The following is an 18,817-nucleotide window of genomic DNA, read 5'->3' as shown; positions in this document are numbered from 1 at the left end:
GTGTTTTAATGATCACAAGAGGTATAGCATTGCAGTTGTTCAAATACTATTCTAGAATCTTCAAGGTAGGAAGACGCCTATACTTCGGATATTCATGGTGCCGATCCGAAGATGAGTCATTAATGAGTCAGCACATGTTCGACTTCAATTAGTTTGTTCCCATGATGGGTGTGAATATCGACGTGAGCCAAGGCCTGACGTTCATCTAGTCATCCAAAATTCAATACAATAATATCAAGACCGGACTGAACGCTTACATCGAATCCGATTGCCCTGCACATCGCCCTGTTACCATCCCGATAGCAGCCACCTTCAACCCGCCCTGCGACCGAATCCAAAATGGCACACGGTGCGGAGGACTGCGCAACTGTCCTAGAGCAGTTCGTCCATGATGTAGCGAATCTTCCGGCTGAGATCAACCATCTCATGGAGGAAATCCAGGCCAAGGACAAGGTTATGCAGGAGTGCCGCGCCACAATCAACTCGCGCGACAGCAGCATTCAGAAATTCATCAAACTGAACGGCAGTCTGACACCGAACCCCAAAGAAGAGCCATACGGCAAGACTATTCTTCAGAATATGGACAAATCCTACGAGCTGCAGAATGAGAAGATTCAGCTCAGCGAGAAGGCTTGTGTTCTCCTTGATCGTCAGATCAAACGACTCGACGTGCGCATTCGCGATCTAGTCAACGAAGGCCTCCTCAGCAACGACCCGCCTCTCCCTTCGCTATTCGACTCGAAAAACAAATACCGCAACCCACCAAAGATCTTTCTACCTGATTCTGCCCCCTCCGACTCCCCTGCCTACTCAGCTCCCCTCAACCCGACGTCTGGAAATGCCAATCCCATCCTAGCTGCTGCCCAACGCTTAAACCAATCCACAACGCCTCGCACACCCGGATCTACAACTCAAATCGGACAAGTTGCGGCACGCAGTTCAGCACCTGCTACACCCGCTGCTGCAGCCGTTGTACACCTCCAGCAACGCCAACGCGAATCCTCTGCCGGGGCAGTGGACAGCAAGCGCCGCCGCTTGAACCCCTCTTCCAACACTCTCCCCGTAGCCTCGTCGAACTTGCGCCAGACCTCCACGGGCCCTGGTACACCGAAGCCTGGTACACCGGCTGGCAGCCGTGCAGGCAGTGTCGGCCCCCGTGCTAGTGTCGGCGTCAAGAAAGCCCTGACCAAGAAGGTCGCGCCACACCAGCAAGTCAAGAAGCTGAAGACTGCAAGTGGGAAGCCTATCAAACGTTCTTCCAGTGCTAGTGGTCGCATCAAGTCTTCGAAGAAATCTCCCAATGGAGAAGGAGATGAGGATGATGACTCTATGCTTAGCAGTGCTGATACATCCGACTCTGACAAGAGTGACGGTGCTGCTGATGAGGATGTTGATGACGAGGATGAGGATGAGGGCAATGAGGATTCGAAGGTCTATTGTACCTGTCGCACTGTTAGCCACGGGGATATGGTGGCTTGCGACAATGATGAGTGTCCCTATGAGTGGTTCCACTGGAAGTGTGTTGGCTTGACACGCGAGCCGGTAGGGACTTGGTACTGTGATGAGTGCAGACGTACTCTGGGTAAATGATCTTTTATTCTCTTCTTTTTCTATGATTTGTATGACGGTTGATATACCCACGGCGTTTGAGGGACTTTAATGGTATTGGGCGAGACTGGGCTGTAAAAATATCTACTCATTCCTACTTGTTACTGCATAATTCAAATTTGTTTAAACGGAATCAATTTCATCTTCTGTCTATCGTAGACAAAAACTGACACTAATTCTCGAGGGAATATAGGAAGCAGGGTCCCTCACCCTCTAGGTATTCATTCCCAGCTAAAGCCAAGCGTATGTCCAAGCCGTGCCCATATCCAGTGCCCAATATTCCCAGGGTGACCAGTGAGCCGGAGCCTAACCAAATCAAGTCGAAAACGCCATCGCTATGCACATATCCCCGTTTTTTTTTGTTTCTTCCATGCAGAGATGTTGGCACACGGGCGCACACAGTGCGCCGAAAGTCAGAAATCAGATGTTCGTGGAAACGCCATTGTCAATCCACTCAGAACCCAAGCCCATTGCTCAGCCATGGGTCGAAGTACTCGCAGGTCTCGGGGCTCACTGCGCCGCCTGGGGCGCACAGCTTGAACACTGGGCACTGGCCGCAGGGTGCTTCTGTCATGCCGTTTTTCACGAGGTGCTTGTTTGCAACGGAAAGATCGTCGCCTTCGATAGGCGCCTTGCGGGACTGGGCAGCTTTGACGGCCTCGGGACTCTTGAGAGATCTGTACCACTCGCCGTTGCCTAATGCGACGAGTTTGTTGTCATAGCAGAGCATTTCGAGGAGTTGCACGACGCTCTCTTCGCCCAGGCGGACGGGGGTGATGCCACTGTCGTTGACAGCCGCGGTGATCTGGGCCACGGTCGGGTATCCTGCGTAGCCGTGAGGGTAGGGTAGGTAAGTTTTCTCATCGGACTTGACTTCTGCCTTGCCGGAGGCGGTCTTGATGCGCTTGTTCTTGCGGTCGGATGCGGGGACTTCGAACCAGCTCCTCCGGCTCACGGTGTACTCGATGTAGCCTGCGACACTGTTGATAAAGTTGGCGTCCAGTACGCCGTCTGTGAACCAGGCTCCTCCGGTTACTTCTTCGCTCGGAGCAAGCCCGGCCAGCATGTACATCTTGCGGCTGGGGTATTTGACATTGTGAAGGGATTTGATGTAGTTTTTCCCTTCGAGGGCTTTCAGGCATCGATCGAGGATCGACTTGTGCAGGTTCGTGCGGTTACCAATGTGCCTCACCCAGATGCCTGTTCGTTCTGTGGAGTGGATGACATTGTAGACCATGGCCTCGTCCGGGGTGAGGTTGCGGAGCCTGAGAGGAAGGAGGGGTTAGTTGTATGATCTAGCGACAGGGGCATTTCTGCGATTCCTACTTTTCGGCATCCTCGCGGTCAATGAGCTTCCATGTGAGCTTTCCATCTTTTTGGAGAAGTCGAAAGAGATTTTGATTGACGAGGCTCTGGGTGCATTCTAGTAGTAGCGCGACGTCATTCTTTGGGATCACTTTGAGATTGAGAAAGTCGTTCTGATAGAACAGGTGATCAGAATCAAATTCATTCACGCATGCATCGTAGAGCTTGGAGGCAAGCTCGGCCACTTGAGACCCCGCGGAGGCCATTGTTGGAGATGCGACGGAGATTTCAGGCAAAATCAAGGTTCATTCGAAGAGGCTCGGGAGTTTTCATATTCAAGGGAGCATGTTAGAGCCAAGGAGTAAGTTAGAGGACCATGTTGCGTCGATGTCCGTAGATTTGAGTCACGAATGAATCACAGACGGTGTTTTTTTGGCGACTTTTTTTCTCGGCGGGGAGCGACTTTGACCTAAAAGGGCTTAGCCCAGCGGAGCTTCAATGTCAGCTTAGACACCTGAGGTGTCTATTGCCTGAGGCTTAAATTAATTCTGCCTGAGGCAGTGGAGACAGACGGAAATTTCGAGAAGCTCCCGACCGACTGATGAGCTCATCACATTCAGTTCCTCGTGGTCTAGTTTTTTGATCTTCCTCCTTTTACTGAGCAATTAGCATATCATTTACAACATGGCTGACGCATTGAAAGCAGAGGGCAACAAGGCCTTCTCCGCTAAGGACTATCCTACTGCTGTGTACGAGCTACCCCACCTTTAACGTTGTGACTTTGTTAGAGCAGAGGCTGATAAAGACCAGTGAGAAATTCTCTGAGGCCCTTGCCATCGAACCCGAAAACCATATCCTCTACTCCAATCGTTCCGCTGTCTACTCCGCCCAGCACGAATATCAAAAAGCTCTCGAAGACGCCGAAAAGGCGATCCAGATCAAGCCCGATTGGTCCAAGGGCCATGCCCGCAAGGGTGCTGCGTACCGCGGTATCGGAGATCTTTGTATGTCATTCTAGCTATGCACAAAGTGGCGGAACAACTTGAATTGTGGCAATGTACTAACTGACAGCAGTGGCCGCGCACGATGCCTATGAGGAGGCCCTGAAGATCGAGCCCGGCAACGCACAAGCCAAGTCTGGCCTGGAGGCGACCCAGCGCGCCATTAATGCGGAGGCTGCCGCTGATGGTGTCTCTGGAGACCCAACAGGTGGTCTCGGTGGCATGTTCAACGACCCAGCTCTGTTCCAGAAGCTGGCCAACAACCCCAAGACCGCCTCCCTGTTGGGAGATGCTGAGTTCATGGCCAAGCTGCAGAAGATCCAACAGAACCCCAACAGCGTTGGAGAGGAGATCCGCGACCCGCGCTTCCTGCAGGTCATGAGTGTTCTTCTCGGTATTGATATGAACTTTGGTGGCGAGGGAGCGGAGCCTCCTGCGCCCGCTGCTAACCCCAGCACCTCGCAGCCCAAGAAGGAGCCCACCCCCGAGCCCGAGCCAGTCGACGAGGAGGCGATCGCCAAGAAGCAGGCTAAGGAGGCTGCCGATGCTGAGAAGAAGACCGGTAACGATTTCTACAAGAAGAAGCAGTTCGATGAAGCCATTGAGTACTACACCAAGGCTTGGGACCTCTTCAAGGACATCACCTACCTGAACAACATTGGTGCCGCCAAGTTCGAGAAGGGCGACTACCAAGGCACAATCGAGACCTGCCAAAAGGCTGTTGAGGAGGGCCGCGACTTGCGCGCCGACTTCAAGCTGATGGCCAAGGCCTACACCCGAATTGGTTCATCATACGAGAAGCTTGGCGACCTCGCCCAGGCTATTGAATTCTACAACAAGTCCCTCATGGAGCACCGCACCCCTGATACCCTTACCAAGCTCCGCAACGCCGAGAAGACCAAGATCACGTCCGAGAAGAACGCCTACATCGACCCCGCCGAGGCCGAGAAGGCTCGCGAGCTCGGTCAGCAGAAGTTCCAGGAAGGCGATTGGCCCGGTGCTGTTGAGGCCTTCACCGAGATGACCAAGCGTGCCCCCAATGACCCCCGTGGTTACTCCAACCGTGCTGCGGCTCTCATTAAGCTGATGGCCTTCCCCGGTGCCGTGCAGGACTGCGACGAGGCCATCAAGCGCGACTCCAAATTCATCCGCGCGTACATGCGCAAGGGTGCCGCCCTCATCGCCATGAAGGAGTACAACCGTGCCTTGGATACTTTCACCGAGGCCGCCGACCACGACGACGGCAAGCACGCCCGCGAGATCGAGCAGCAGCAGCAGAAGTGCCTGGACGCCCAGTTCAGCGCTCGCGCTGGTGAGACTGAGGAGCAGACCATGGCTCGGATCCAAAATGACCCCGAGGTAAGACCTGATGTGCTCCCTTGGACAGTGATTATTCCGCATGAAGTATACTAACTCTCTTTTCAGATCATGGCTGTCCTCCAGGACCCCGTTATGCAGAGTATTCTCCAGCAGGCTAAGAGCGATCCTGCTGCCTTGCAGGAGCACATGAAGAACTCGCAGGTTCGGATGAAGATCCAGAAGCTGATGGCCGCTGGTGTTATCCGTATGGGGCGGTAAATGGGTTACGGGTGTAGAGTTCTGAAAGGGGTTGGATACGAATTGACATGAGATACGAGATATCTTTGCCAGCATATTTTTTTTAAGTACCATATTGCTAAATTCCATTCCGCTTAGCATGCTATATGGATTCTGATCTTCCGGCAGTGAGCCATAGAGTATTGAATTGCGTGCTGGACTAACTTTCAACATACTATGCATGTAGTGTCAAGTACGGAGTAGTTTTCGCCAATATATATCTCTCACGTCGGAATTTGCATTGTGTGTCCTATCTTCCCAGTGGAGTTTCCAGCCCCGTAATCTTCCATTCTCGTCAAACCTCGGCCTCAGCTCGGACTTAATCCACTCGAGGCGTTCCTAACCCCCCTAAAAAGGAAAAAAGACGCAGGCTGGTGGAGATTTCCAGTCAGAAAAAGAGAAGATCTTGCCGAACCCTTCGATCTACCAATCATAATATTCTCCCCGGGGGATTCAATATCCGAGATTTTCCTTCTCTTGTGAAGCACCGAACAGAGCACCCACGGGAGTGAAAATAACCTCTCAGCTCATGCAGACTACTGAGTAGAGATGTGATAGATCGACTCTCTTCATCCAAATATAGCTGCAATGTTGTACTTTGTACGGAGTACGGAGTACGGAGGACAGAGGGCTCTGTACTCTGTCAGAGTATTTTCGCAATCTACATATCTGAAGTACACACGAAATACTCCAGACGTTCGGTAAAGCCCAACCTTGGAAGATGGTGGGTTCAGCCTTGGCCGATCTACCCAATCGGGCGTAGGACATACTGGACATGCGAGGGAATAAGATGAAATCTATTTTCTCGTGGTATATTTCCTGCATGCCACGTGTACCTTGAGATGAAGACATATACAGCATTGGCGCCGAGATTACTATCTCGTTGCCTAGAATGATAGGGCTGTCGTGAGGGATCTCTATAAAGGGGCAGAACCAGGAAGTAGGTTAAAATAGCCCTAGAATATTTAGGGGCATATTCATGTCTATCTCTTCGGGCTCCGTAATGACCCTCTATTGACCCTCTGTGGCGGTGCTGAAAGCTCGGGTCGAATCTAATAGTCGACATTTCTATCTTTTCATTTATAGGCAATTGAACAGATAGGACATTTGACGGAGTAGATACATACCAGATTGCAATAGGTAGGGCTATAATACCGTACTCCGTACTCCGTTCATAGTCAAGGAATCATGTTGATCTATGTGTCTTGTACGTCACTGATCTGCGATCGACCTCGGAGCTTACGATCTCCCCTTTTTTTTCCTTCTTTTTTTGCTCTTTTTGCTCTTTTTTCTTTTCTTTTTCTTTTCATTGGATTAGAAGTTAAAGGTAATTATTTTAGGTACTCCGTAGGTATGTAATGGTAATATTGTATCATAATTCCCAGCCACAGTTCCCCTTGACGCAAGCGGCTGGGCAGCTTTGCTTTTCAGTCTCCCTTGTTTTTCTTTTTCTCTCTCTAGGTATCTCTATACCTGGTGAACTCCGTATACTAACACAGGTCTCCTTTTCAGTACGCCATTTCGGTATGTGGACGTTGATGTTCTTCCCCCCCACCCCCCAGGTACCCCCATCTTCCCACCCATGGATCAAATCTGACCACCCTAGAACACCGACTCTCCCAATTCCCCCCGACCTGAACACAACATAAACCGGCGATATGGCGTCCGCCGATGGGGAGAAGATGGGTATGAAAATGGAGGGTACCATTGAGGCCGCCCAAGAACTGCAACAAGACCCCCAGTCACACGTTAACCCGGATGTCATTGAGGAAAAAGTCGTCAAGGAAGCTCAACAAGCGGGTTCTGCCGCATACCAATTCGACCCCAATGCCTCGCCGGAAGACAAAGCCAATGCTGCGGTATCGGTGCGTATCGGAAAATGTCCTCCAGGGTTCGGCGCAACCGTGCTAACTGCTGTGTCTGCTAGCGATTGCCGCCTAATTTCCATCATCCCCATAAACCACAAGGTGTCGCTGTAATTACGGACCAGGTGAGAATGAATGAGCTCTCTGGTGCAATGTCGACCGACATACTAACCCTATCTAGACCGATGGCAAAGCAGACTATGATCTCCCCGCACCGGAATCTGCGACCGCTATTATGGCCGAAGAAGCCACGCGAGAAAGCGTGGCTGGGAAGCCCATCGACGAGGATCTTCGATGGGCGCGCGATAGAACGGGTTGGGCTCCACAGTTTGTCGATGAGAAGTTAGCGGCCGCTTTGGGGGAAGAAGGTACATTGCTGGACCACGAGACGTTCTTGGAGGGGAGAATCCCCGATAAGTTCTTTGGTGACTGGTACCACAATGCCGGGATTATCATCTTCGCCTGCTTGGCCTCGTGGATGATCGCCGTGGTAGGCGGTGGTTTGGGATGGGTTCTTATAGTCATGGCAGCATGCGCTACCTACTACCGTACCTCCATTCGACGAGTACGCCGGAACTTCCGTGACGATATTACCCGTGAGATGTCCAAGCAACGCCTCGAGACCGATACCGAAAGCCTCGAGTGGATCAACAGCTTCCTCGTCAAGTTTTGGCCTATCTATGCCCCCGTCCTGTGCGACACTATCATCAACACCGTCGACCAGGTCCTTAGTACTTCTACTCCCGCTTTCTTGGACAGCTTGCGCCTCAAGACCTTTGTCCTCGGTACCAAGCCTCCCCGCCTGGAGCACGTCAAGACCTACCCCAAGACTGACCCCGATACCGTCATCATGGACTGGAAGTTCAGTTTCACCCCCAACGACGTTACGGACCTGACTGCGCGCCAGACTAAAGACAAGATCAACCCCAAGGTTGTATTGGAGGTTCGTGTCGGTAAGGGTGTCGTGAGCAAGGGTCTCGACGTCATTGTCGAGGACATGGCTTGCTCGGGATTGATGCGCGTCAAGGTCAAGCTGCAGATTGCGTTCCCCCACATCGAGCGCGTGGACGTCTGCTTCCTGGAAAAGCCCGAACTCGACTACGTCTGCAAGCCCCTCGGTGGTGATACCCTTGGATTCGATATCAACTTCATTCCCGGTCTGGAGTCCTTCATCAAGGACCAGATTCACGCCAACTTGGGACCCATGATGTACGATCCGAACGTGTTTCCGATTGAGATTGCCAAGATGCTTGCTGGAAACCCTGTCGATCAGGCTATTGGTGTGGTCGCGATTACTCTGCACGGTGCTCAACAGCTCAAGAATCCCGATAAGTTCTCTGGCACTCCTGATCCGTATGCCGTGGTATCTTTGAACAACCGTAATGAGCTCGGCCGTACCAAGGTCATCCACGATACCGACAACCCCCGCTGGAATGAGACCATTTACGTTATTATCAACTCCTTCAGTGACGCATTGTCTATTGCCGCATACGACTGGAACGAGTACCGCAAGGATAAGGAAATGGGCGTTGCTAGCTTTGCATTGGATAAACTCGAGCAGGAACCTTCCCACGAAGGTATCTATCTGGAAGTGCAGGCGAGTGGTCGCCACCGCGGTGCCATCCAAGCCGATATTCGCTTCTTCCCCGTTCTCGAGGGACGAAAGAACGATGCTGGCGAGCCTGAGCCTGCCCCTGAACTCAACACTGGTATCGCTCAGTTCACCGTGGAACAGGCCAAGGATCTCGACGGAAGCAAGAGTCTGGTTGGCAAGCTGAACCCTTACGGTGTCCTTCTTCTCAACGGAAAGGAAATTCACATTACGAAAAAGCTCAAGCGCACCAACAATCCCATTTTCCAGAATGCCTCCAAGGAGTTCCTCGTCACAGACCGAAAGAGCGCTCGTTTGGGCCTTATTCTCAAGGACGACCGCGACATCATGCAGGATCCCATTATCGGCCGCTATCAGATTAAGATGAACGACATGCTGAAGATGATGGAGCGTGGCCAGCAATGGTTCCATCTCCACGGTGCCAAGGACGGCCGTGTCAAGCTGACTCTCCAGTGGAAGCCCGTCGCTCTGGGAGGCATTGGCAGCGCTGGCTACATTGACCCCATTGGTGTCATGCGTTTCCACTTCAAGCGTGCGACTAACCTGCGCAACCTCGAAGCTATGGGCAAGTCCGATCCTTACGCTCGCGTGCTGCTTTCCGGTCTCACTCGTGGCCGCACGGTCACCTTCCGCAACAACCTCAACCCCGAATGGGACGAGGTCGTCTACGTTCCTATTCGCAGCGCCCGCGAGAAGCTGACCGTCGAGGTCATGGACGAGGAGACTATCAACAAGGACCGAACTCTTGGTTGGTGCGACCTCAGTGCCTCCGACTTCGTCCGCGAGACGGAGACCGGTGAATATGAGATCGACGACGAGAAGCAGGAGATCGTCAGCAACCTGAAGATTAGCGGCGGCTCTCCCAAGGGAGAACTCCACTATACTGTTGCCTTCTACCCGTCCGTGCCGGTCGTCAACCCCGAGGACGAAGTTGAGGAAGATGAATCCTCAGAGCTCCCTGTCACTCCAGGTCCGGATTCCACCGAATTCCCGAAGGGCATCGAATCCAAGCCCAAGACTTTGCACTCGAAGTCTGCTAGCGTTGATTCCAAGGCTTCGAAGGCCTCCAAGGCTCTGTCCAATGGCGCTGCACCCATCACCAACGGAACTACCAATGGCGAGTTGGCTACCAATGGCCGCACCAGTCTGGAAACCACTACGTCCCGCCCAATGACTGCTACCCTGTCTGAGACCGCGTCTCTTCGTTCGGTCAAGTCCATTCCCCGCACTTTCGTTAGTGCCGATGATCTCCCTAAATATGGTATGTCATGTTTCGATCTTGAAAGCAATAGTACAAAGCTAATTGAGGATAGAATCCGGTTTCATTGTGTTCAAGTTCCACGAGGGCCAGCTGGCCGTTCCCCATGTCCAGTTGGAAGTCTTGATGGACGATTACATGTTCCCCTCATATGTCTCATCTAAGATTCACACCACTACTGCCAAGTTCACTGACGTGGGTGAGGCATTTGTTCGCGAGCTCGAATTCTCGAAGATCACGTTGCGTCTAGTTAACAAGGATGACCCCAAGGACTCCAGCGAGGAGCACACAGTCGCCAAGCTGACTGGTGACACGCTGCCTACACTCATGCGTATGCTGTATACTCCCACCGAGCTCGTGCTCCGCTCCAATTCTGGTGAGGTGAGCAAGGTCACTGTCAGCGCCCGGTACATTCCGACAGAAATGAAGCTCGACCCCAAAGAGAGCATCAACAACATGGGTACCCTGCGCGTTGACGTCCACGATGCCGCCGAGCTTCCCGCGGCCGACCGCAACGGATTCAGCGATCCCTTCTGCAAGTTCCGCATGGGCGACGAGACTGTATTCAAGACCAAGGTCCAGAAGAAGACCCTGCACCCGGCCTGGAACGAGTACTTTGAGACCCCCATCAAATCCCGCATTGGTGCCAACTTCCGTGTGGACGTGTACGACTGGGACTTTGGCGACAAGGCTGACTTCCTCGGCGCCACACCAATCGACCTGGAATCCCTGGAACCCTTCCAAGCCAAGGAAGTCACCCTGCCCCTCGATGGTAAATCAGGCGCCATCCGTCTGAGCCTGCTCTTCAAACCTACCTATGTGGTCCGCGCCCGCCAAGGTTCCTCCACTTTCTCCGGTACCTTTGCCGTCCCCGGTAAGATCGTCGGCGCTCCCGTCAAGGGCGTGGGCTTCGTCGGTGGCAACGTCATCCGCGGTGCCTCCTTCCTCAAGCATGGCCTCATGTCGCGCATCCACAAAGAGAAAGGCGAAGATGCCGCGTCGATCATGAGCAACATTGAGGAACCTGAGCCCGCCAGGGGCGACCGTCTCACCCCAGCCGCCTCCCTTGTCGATGGGCCCAGCGGCACTGGCTCCTCTTCCCCCACACCCCGCAGAAGGAACACAGCCGCAACCGCAGCACCGCCTCTCAGTTCGGAGACCGCCTTAGCGTCTTCGGTGGCGGCGGCTCCGGCGAGAAGGGTTCCGCCAACATCACCATCGTTTCCGCTGCCAACTTCCCCACCGATAGCAACCTGCGTGTCATCATCCGTGCCCAGGGATCCAAGGGCGCCAAGGAAGTCCACAAGACCAAGGCGCATAAGAACTCTGCCGGCACAGTCACCTACGACGATTCCTTCCGCGTCCCGAACACCACGGCCGACGCCCAGTACCAGGTCCGCGTGGTGGACCACGCTACCTTTGGTTCGGACGACGTCCTTGGCGAATCACCATTCTTTGTTGACGACCAGGGTTCCGTCGCTGGCCAGGACAAGATTCTTACCGTTGGCGACGGTGTGGTCACCATCCGTTCCAGCTTTGCCCTTTCCGATGCTGGGTTGAGACCCACTACGTCTCACTCGACGGCAGGCGCCCCCGATGCTGAGGGTGCCGGTAGTCCCGATTCGAGAAAGATGCCCCGTCGCAGCTTCTTGAGCAAGAGATCTGTCAGCGGTGTTTAATTCCGCTTCTATCGGGTTTGGACTTGCTTTGCCTGTTTAGGTTGAAGAGTATATGAAAATACGAACTGCGTGCGCTTTGTTATCAATTGGGTTCTATTTCTTTTTGTGTTATGATATCCTTCCTTTTTTTTTTTTTCTCTTTATCAATATGAAATCAATTGTTGAGATGGTGTTCGAACTTGAGACACAATGGAAATAGCCGAGTAAAAATAGTCGATAGTTGACGCCACACTAAAAACCCTGAACCCTCCAGTCTATGGCCGCCGACTGATGTCTCAGTTTGGAATCTTTCAGGGGCCCAAGAGGTCTTGTTCTCATGAATAGAATTGCATTCTCTCGGGCTTAAATTAAAAATTTGCCTCTCAGGTTTTTCAAACTTTGTGCGCACAGCCCTGATCTGCGTTTTTTTCTGCTTAGGCCTCTTTGTCCAAGATTCCAAGTTGGAACCCTTGCTGTGAACGGGGAGTATATGTAGAAGGTACATGGTACAACATACAATCTAGTGTCCCGTAGAGATGTCAAATTTTTACAGATTATTTTTAGATTATATTAAACCTCATTTGAGAAAGGAACAGGCACGGTGGAGTCTATAATTTGTGTGTCCCACTTGGACCGGAATTTGATATACAAGAGCTGTGAGCTGTGAGCTGTTCGGAATGGGCAATTCTATCTGTGCCTGATGTAAGTACCCTGGTCCATTTTCGTGGGAAGAGTACAGAGTACACAAAGACTATACATGTAGATACAAGTCAGATGCACACACTTCTAAACATCGACGAGCACGACATGGAAAGTTGGCCATTCCACCTGAAAGTGAAACAGGGAAAAGGAGAGCTTGTATTATGGTGGGGCTGAATGTTGGTAGGGACTAGAGAGGGAAAAGGGGTCTGGACTTGTGTACTCCGAGACTTAGGGGTCTAAGAGTACTACGATGGCAATTCTGTAGAACGCATCTCTGTCCTTGTGCTGGTTCCGGAGATACTTGGGAGTGGCTGGGGAGGAAGGATGGAGATACGAGAACAGAGAACAGAGTCGAGTGAAGTGAGTCGAGTGAAGTGATAGAAGAGCACAAAAATACGGAGTGATCATTTTAATTAGTCCCTCTATCCTGAGATAACTCCATCTGGCCCTACAAATACCCAAAACAACAGAAATAGCAAATAATCACGGGGTCTTTGCTCCCCCACTCGATCGTCCTTCACCCTTTTTCCCTTTCTCTCTCTCTTATAACTCTGGGACATCTTCCTCTTTTCCCTTCTTCATCTGAATTGATCTGTAAGTGTATACCCTATGACGGCAACTTGACATTCAAGTGGCAACCCCTCCTTGGAGAGCTGGAGCTCCTGAAACGGCGCCACGTTTCCCTCTGTTTCCTTGAATCTGCCACTGACCTCATATCCCTTGTTAAAACAGCCAGTTCCCACTGAATTCACCCCCCCATATCCTACACATAACTCATAATGGCCTCCAAGGCTCTTCCCACTCACCTTCGGGCCCCTGCCGAGAGCGAGGCTTTCGGTGGAAAGCACCATGGCAAGTCCCAGTCGCACATGGTAAGTTCACTTGGAGTGAAGTTCGAGTTGAGAACCTGGGAGCATCGTTCCTTCCATTTGGGCTGTTCTATTTGGGCCGTTCCTGCTATTTTGGGTTTGTGTTGATGCTTGGGCTGCTGGATTTCGCGTTCGGACACTGGAACCTCTTTTTCTTCCCCTGCATACACTGTTATCCCTCTATTTGTTCCCCCAATCTCACTGTATTTTGGGAGCCCCTCTTTCAAGTGCTGGTCTATTCCTCTCTTTTACTATGGCTACCTTGGCCCCTCCATTTGGCCCAGAGCTAACCCGTGAAACCTCCCACCAGGCTTTCGAGAATGCATCCACTAGCGTCGCCGCCTCACAAATGCGCAATGCCCTGAACGCCCTCGGTGACAGCGTCACCGACCCCAAGGAGAAGAAGCGTTTCGAGGCTGAGATGGATAACTTCTTCGCCTTGTTCCGCCGTTTCCTGAACGACAAGGCCAAGGGCAACGCCGTCAACTGGGATAAAATCGCCCCTCCCCAGCCTTCCCAGGTTGTTGGCTACGATGATCTGGGTGCCGACGCCTCCGTCGAGTTCCTGAACAAGCTGGCCGTTGTCAAGCTGAACGGTGGTCTCGGTACCTCCATGGGTTGCGTTGGTCCCAAATCCGTCATTGAGGTCCGTGAGGGCATGTCCTTCCTCGATCTCTCCGTGCGCCAGATTGAGCACCTGAACCGAAGCTTCAACGTCAACGTGCCTTTCGTCCTCATGAACTCCTTCAACACCGATCAGGATACCCAGTCCATTATCAAGAAGTACGAGGGCCACAACGTCGACATCATCACATTCAACCAGTCGCGCTACCCCCGCATCATCAAGGACTCCCTCCTGCCCGCCCCTAAGAGCTTCGACTCCCCCTCCAGGACTGGTACCCTCCCGGACACGGTGACGTTTTCGAGTCCCTGTACAACTCCGGCACTCTCGACAAGCTGATTGAGCGTGGCATCGAGTACATCTTCTTGTCCAACGCCGACAACCTCGGTGCCGTCGTTGATCTCCGCATCCTCCAGCACATGGTTGACTCCAAGGCCGAGTACATCATGGAGTTGACTGACAAGACCAAGGCTGACGTCAAGGGTGGTACCATTATTGATTCCGACGGCAAGGTCCGCTTGCTCGAGATCGCCCAGGTGCCCAAGGAGCACGTCAACGAGTTCAAGTCCATCAAGAAGTTCAAGTACTTCAACACCAACAACATCTGGCTGAATGTCCAGGCTATTAAGCGGGTCGTTGAGGAGAACGAGTTGGAGATGGAGATCATCCCCAACGAGAAGTCCATTCCCGCCGATAAGAAGGGTGAGGCCGATCAGGCTATCTACCAGCTGGAGACCGCCGTCGGTGCGGCCATCCGCCACTTCAAAAACGCCCACGGTGTCAACGTGCCCCGTCGTCGCTTCTTGCCTGTCAAGACCTGCTCCGATCTGCTGGTCGTCAAGTCTGATCTCTACCGTCTCGAGCACGGCCAGCTGGTCATGGACCCCAACCGTTTCGGTGGTGTCCCCGTGATCAAGCTCGGTTCCGACTTCAAGAAGGTTTCTGATTTCCAGAAGCGCATTTCCAGTATTCCTCGCATTGTCGAGCTGGATCACCTCACGATCACTGGTCCTGTTAATCTTGGCCGCAACGTCACTCTCAAGGGAACTGTCATCATTGTCGCGTCCGAGGGCAGCACCATTGACATTCCTCCTGGATCCGTTCTTGAGAACTGCGTTGTGCAGGGTAGCCTGAGAATCCTCGAGCACTAGATGTTTTGGCCGAGCTGTTTTGGTCTGATTCTTGCCTTCACCGATCTCTCGCGGTGTTTTGATTTTCTTTTAACTGGTGCATCCGAGGCTATGGATTCCATGGAGTATGCAAAAGAAGTACTTGTATTACATTACAATAATCCAGCGTCTTTTTTTCTTTCTTTCTTATTGGGTTTTTAGTCTAGACCTGACTTTGTTTCCTAAGTACTGTGATTGTTGCTCGAGTTCTCAATGCATACCAGTTATCTGTTCAGCCTTCTATTTGTAGCTGTATACATGTAGCCTCTCTCGGCCGTGTCTTCCATTACCAGCTTGGTATATTCCCTCAGAGATGAATGTAATAACCCGCTCAACTCGACCCCAACATGAAATTCCCCCATTCCCGCCATTGCCTTGGGGCAAATTAACTCCCACGATCATAGGCGGGTGAAAGTTCCCCATGAGATCTTCGCAACGTCATTGGCGGCAAGCCCATTTGCCCTAAACCGGGATCAACAAGTAAATCGTACACTTCCAAACAGGATATACCTTACACGATGAATTCTTGATCTTGTACAGTTTCAAGTTTGCTTTTTGTATATTGCAAGTACATATTCGACTGTATATCTCGTCTTACATATTGTTTCTTTCTTACATACGCTTGTCACATATTTGATCGGTTCTTGTCTATATATCTGATATTTCACTACATTTTACATTTTATATCTTACATTAAAAGAAACCGCAGAAGAAAGCAAGGCGGAGTTTATCTGCTCATGTCGGAATATGAGTAGCCATCCACGTCGTCTTGTACCAGGTCCCTCGCCTGAGAATGACCATGAGGAAAACTACCATGAACACAACACTGAGAATGGTAGTCCGCCCACCGAGGGTGGGAGAGGTGCTGGTACATGGAAGAAGAGGGTTTCGACTGCTTGTCTGGCTTGTAAGAAGTCAAAGAGGAAGGTGAGATTATTATACACTTACTATACCTATTCTACACATCTATATTATATCCACATTCATCCCATATCCAATCTAACACAAACCCAGTGCTCCGGCACATCCCCTTGTGCAAACTGCCAAACCTTCAAACGAGTCTGCATCTTCGACGAATCCCTTGACCAACGCCGACGTGTAGCCGCGAAACGAACAGCGGATGAACTCTCCTACCACCGCGACCTCCTCTCGGATCTCTTCAAGCTGGTCCGCGAAGCAACCGAACAAGACGCCCTGCACCTCCTGACAATCATCCGCCACAATGCCCCCGCAGATGAAATCCGCGGTTATATAAACGAAACTCTGGCTTCAATTACCGAGTCTACATCTAGCTCGACATCTACAGCTGTCAAGCAGGAGACTGTCGCGAAGCTGGAAGATATGCGCCAGCTCATCAATGTCGAGGGTACGGGTCCTACTTTCCGGAGGAAGGTTATGGATATCCATTACCTGTGTGACTCGGCGCCTTGTGAGGTGCCTGCGGCGCCGTGGACGAGGGTTACGGCTGATGCGGATCTGGTGTCGCATCTTGTGTCGTTGTATTTTGCGTGGGATTGGCCGTTTAGTGCGGTTTTGGAGAAGGAGGTTTTTGTGAAGCATATGGCCAAGGGTGTGTTGGGGTCTGAGTTTTGTAGCCCGTTTTTGGTTAATGCGGTGCTCAGTAATGCTTGTGTGAGTGTTTCTTTTTTTCTGTTTTGTTCTTTGGTTTTTTGCCTTTGGGGAACGAAGGCTTGGTGTTGGTTCGGTCTGCTGATTGTTTGTTTAGTACTTCTCTGAATTCTCCGAGGCTTATGTGGTTCCTGGGGATATCTCTTCGAAAGGAAGTGATTTCCTTGCTGAGGCAGAGAGACTGAGGGGTGAGGAGAGTTCGCAGCCCAGTTTGGCCAGTTTGCAGGGGACGTTGTTGATGTATGAGAGGTTCGTATGAACATTGTTGCGCTGATGATTCGAGGCTGTTCTGATATGGACAGATATGCGATGTCCCGCGAGGACGATCTGGGATATATTATGCTGCACGAGGCCATCCGCATGGGCGAGGCATTGGGGTTGGTCGGCAGCACAGGACCTAGAATGGCTTCGGGTGAGTTATCCCATGACATGGATATCTCATGCAAGCGCACAGCCTGGGGTTTATTCAACGTCGACACGTAAGTGAACCCTGCTAACACTCACCATTCGAACTCACATTCACATTCTCATCCAGAATGGTCCACACGTCTTTCCTCCGCCCAAGTCTCATCGACCACGTCAACATGGCCCGGCTCGATATCAATAAGCCCGAAGACAAAGCCCTCTGGCACCCATACCCAACCCATCGCGACCCGCGCCCGTCATTCTTCAGCCAGTACTTTGATGAAGCATGCAACCTGTCGACCATTGCGCGCGATATCTCGCGCAGCATGTTTGCAGATCACAGGAGCAATCCCGCCCTCGGTCCAATCCATCACCAGAGTCGCGAGGATCTATATGACCGAATCCGTCGCTGGCATGACCTTCTCCCAGAGGACTTTGATGTGCGGTACAGACCCGCTCCGCATATCATCTTACTGAAGTGAGTGACCTTTCCAGAATGACCCGATTTCGCAAATATTCATATCACGCAGAATGCGCTACCACGCCCTCATCATAAATCTGTTCAGCTGCATCTCCGAAGATGAAGTCCCGCCCATACAATTCGAGCCTAAAACACCCGAAAGCCCGCCCCGGCACACCCCCGAGAGAAAATACAACGCGCGGGAAGTTACTCAAAGCGCGGCGCGTGGCATCGCATCCCTAACGCGGTTGCACAGACGCGAGTTCGGGGTTAGTCGGGCGCATCAGTTCGCTATGTACGCGATCAACTTGGCACTGTTTACGATGCTCGAGCAGGAGTCGTTTGATGTGCTGGATGAGGATTTCCTCACTCTTGCGAGTGCGTTCTCTATCGTTGCGAGTCGATCTGCGCTAGGGAGAAATCTGTTTCATATTTTCCGGCAATCTGTTCGGGCCAAGGCGCAGGGGTATCGGATTCGGGAGGCGAGTTCTGTGCCTGATGAGTTGAGGGAGTTGTTTGATGAGGAGTCGAAGGCCAGAGGGTGTAGTCGATTTGATGAATATGCTGATGGGCTTGAGAAGTTGAATCAGAAGGATAAGTATCATGGAATTGGAGAGGGAAATGGGAAAGGATTGCAGGATTATCCTGGTCTTGGACTTTCGGATATGCTGGATCGATATGAGAGTCTTAGTCTTGGCAAGGACGATGTTTTGGTCGACAGATATCGACCTGTTGGGTGTTGAAAGAAAGGTATATGTCATCGTCACCGTCGTCATATGTCCCCTTATAGAGTGGCGATAGTATTGTATGGATTTGCTCCATATACATCGACTCAGATGGGTACTGACAAGTCATAGCAGTCATCCCAAATGGATAACTCCAATGACCAGGGGTTGGAGAGATCGAGATATTGTCTGACGTCAAATCGGCACTTGTATCCCCACCAAAGTGGCAATGGGAATATCATCTCCATCTTGGTCTTTTTTAATGCCAATGATGTTACAAAGCAGACGGGGGAAACCAGCCCGCTGCTTTACTTTCGAGAAACACTTTTTGCC

At 51.8% G+C, this 18,817-nt stretch overlaps 6 protein-coding genes across 6 annotated transcripts; 5 read left to right on the top strand and 1 right to left on the bottom strand.

Annotated features, from left to right (window-relative positions):
• Window positions 1–339: 339 nt before the first annotated feature.
• Window positions 340–1,590, top strand: N7500_000083 (putative PHD finger domain protein; the record flags this gene model as incomplete). The annotated part of the gene is made up of 1 exon (XM_056671229.1): window positions 340–1,590. One exon carries the CDS (start codon window positions 340–342, stop codon window positions 1,588–1,590), a length of 1,251 nt encoding a protein of 416 aa, XP_056536802.1.
• A 472-nt stretch (window positions 1,591–2,062) lies between these two features.
• On the bottom strand, window positions 2,063–3,179 carry N7500_000082 (RPC34 RNA polymerase subunit family protein; the record flags this gene model as incomplete). Its single annotated transcript, XM_056671228.1, has 2 exons — window positions 2,063–2,873; window positions 2,935–3,179. 2 exons carry the CDS (start codon window positions 3,177–3,179, stop codon window positions 2,063–2,065), a joined length of 1,056 nt encoding a protein of 351 aa, XP_056536801.1.
• Window positions 3,180–3,597: 418 nt separating this feature from the next.
• On the top strand, window positions 3,598–5,492 carry sti1 (Hsp90 cochaperone STI1; the record flags this gene model as incomplete). Its single annotated transcript, XM_056671227.1, has 4 exons — window positions 3,598–3,662; window positions 3,724–3,917; window positions 3,988–5,273; window positions 5,340–5,492. 4 exons carry the CDS (start codon window positions 3,598–3,600, stop codon window positions 5,490–5,492), a joined length of 1,698 nt encoding a protein of 565 aa, XP_056536800.1.
• Window positions 5,493–7,168: 1,676 nt separating this feature from the next.
• On the top strand, window positions 7,169–11,924 carry N7500_000080 (uncharacterized protein; the record flags this gene model as incomplete). Its single annotated transcript, XM_056671226.1, is given in 5 exon segments — window positions 7,169–7,375; window positions 7,438–7,500; window positions 7,557–10,248; window positions 10,301–11,313; window positions 11,328–11,924. 5 exon segments carry the CDS (start codon window positions 7,169–7,171, stop codon window positions 11,922–11,924), a joined length of 4,572 nt encoding a protein of 1,523 aa, XP_056536799.1.
• A 1,460-nt stretch (window positions 11,925–13,384) lies between these two features.
• ugp1 (UTP glucose-1-phosphate uridylyltransferase) lies at window positions 13,385–15,247 on the top strand (the record flags this gene model as incomplete). The annotated part of the gene is given in 3 exon segments (XM_056671225.1): window positions 13,385–13,477; window positions 13,785–14,387; window positions 14,402–15,247. The coding sequence occupies 3 exon segments, from the start codon at window positions 13,385–13,387 to the stop codon at window positions 15,245–15,247; spliced, it is 1,542 nt and encodes a 513-aa protein (XP_056536798.1).
• A 765-nt stretch (window positions 15,248–16,012) lies between these two features.
• N7500_000078 (uncharacterized protein) lies at window positions 16,013–18,502 on the top strand (the record flags this gene model as incomplete). The annotated part of the gene is made up of 6 exons (XM_056671224.1): window positions 16,013–16,192; window positions 16,280–16,897; window positions 16,992–17,143; window positions 17,197–17,373; window positions 17,430–17,777; window positions 17,830–18,502. 6 exons carry the CDS (start codon window positions 16,013–16,015, stop codon window positions 18,500–18,502), a joined length of 2,148 nt encoding a protein of 715 aa, XP_056536797.1.
• Window positions 18,503–18,817: the final 315 nt, after the last annotated feature.

Source organism: Penicillium coprophilum (genome assembly GCF_028826855.1).
Source record: "Penicillium coprophilum strain IBT 35676 chromosome Unknown utg000001l_segment0_segment0, whole genome shotgun sequence".
NCBI classification, from domain to species: Eukaryota; Fungi; Ascomycota; class Eurotiomycetes; order Eurotiales; family Aspergillaceae; genus Penicillium; species Penicillium coprophilum.
Note: the sequence above shows the minus strand (reverse complement) of the source record. Positions and strands in the feature narration are given on the sequence as shown.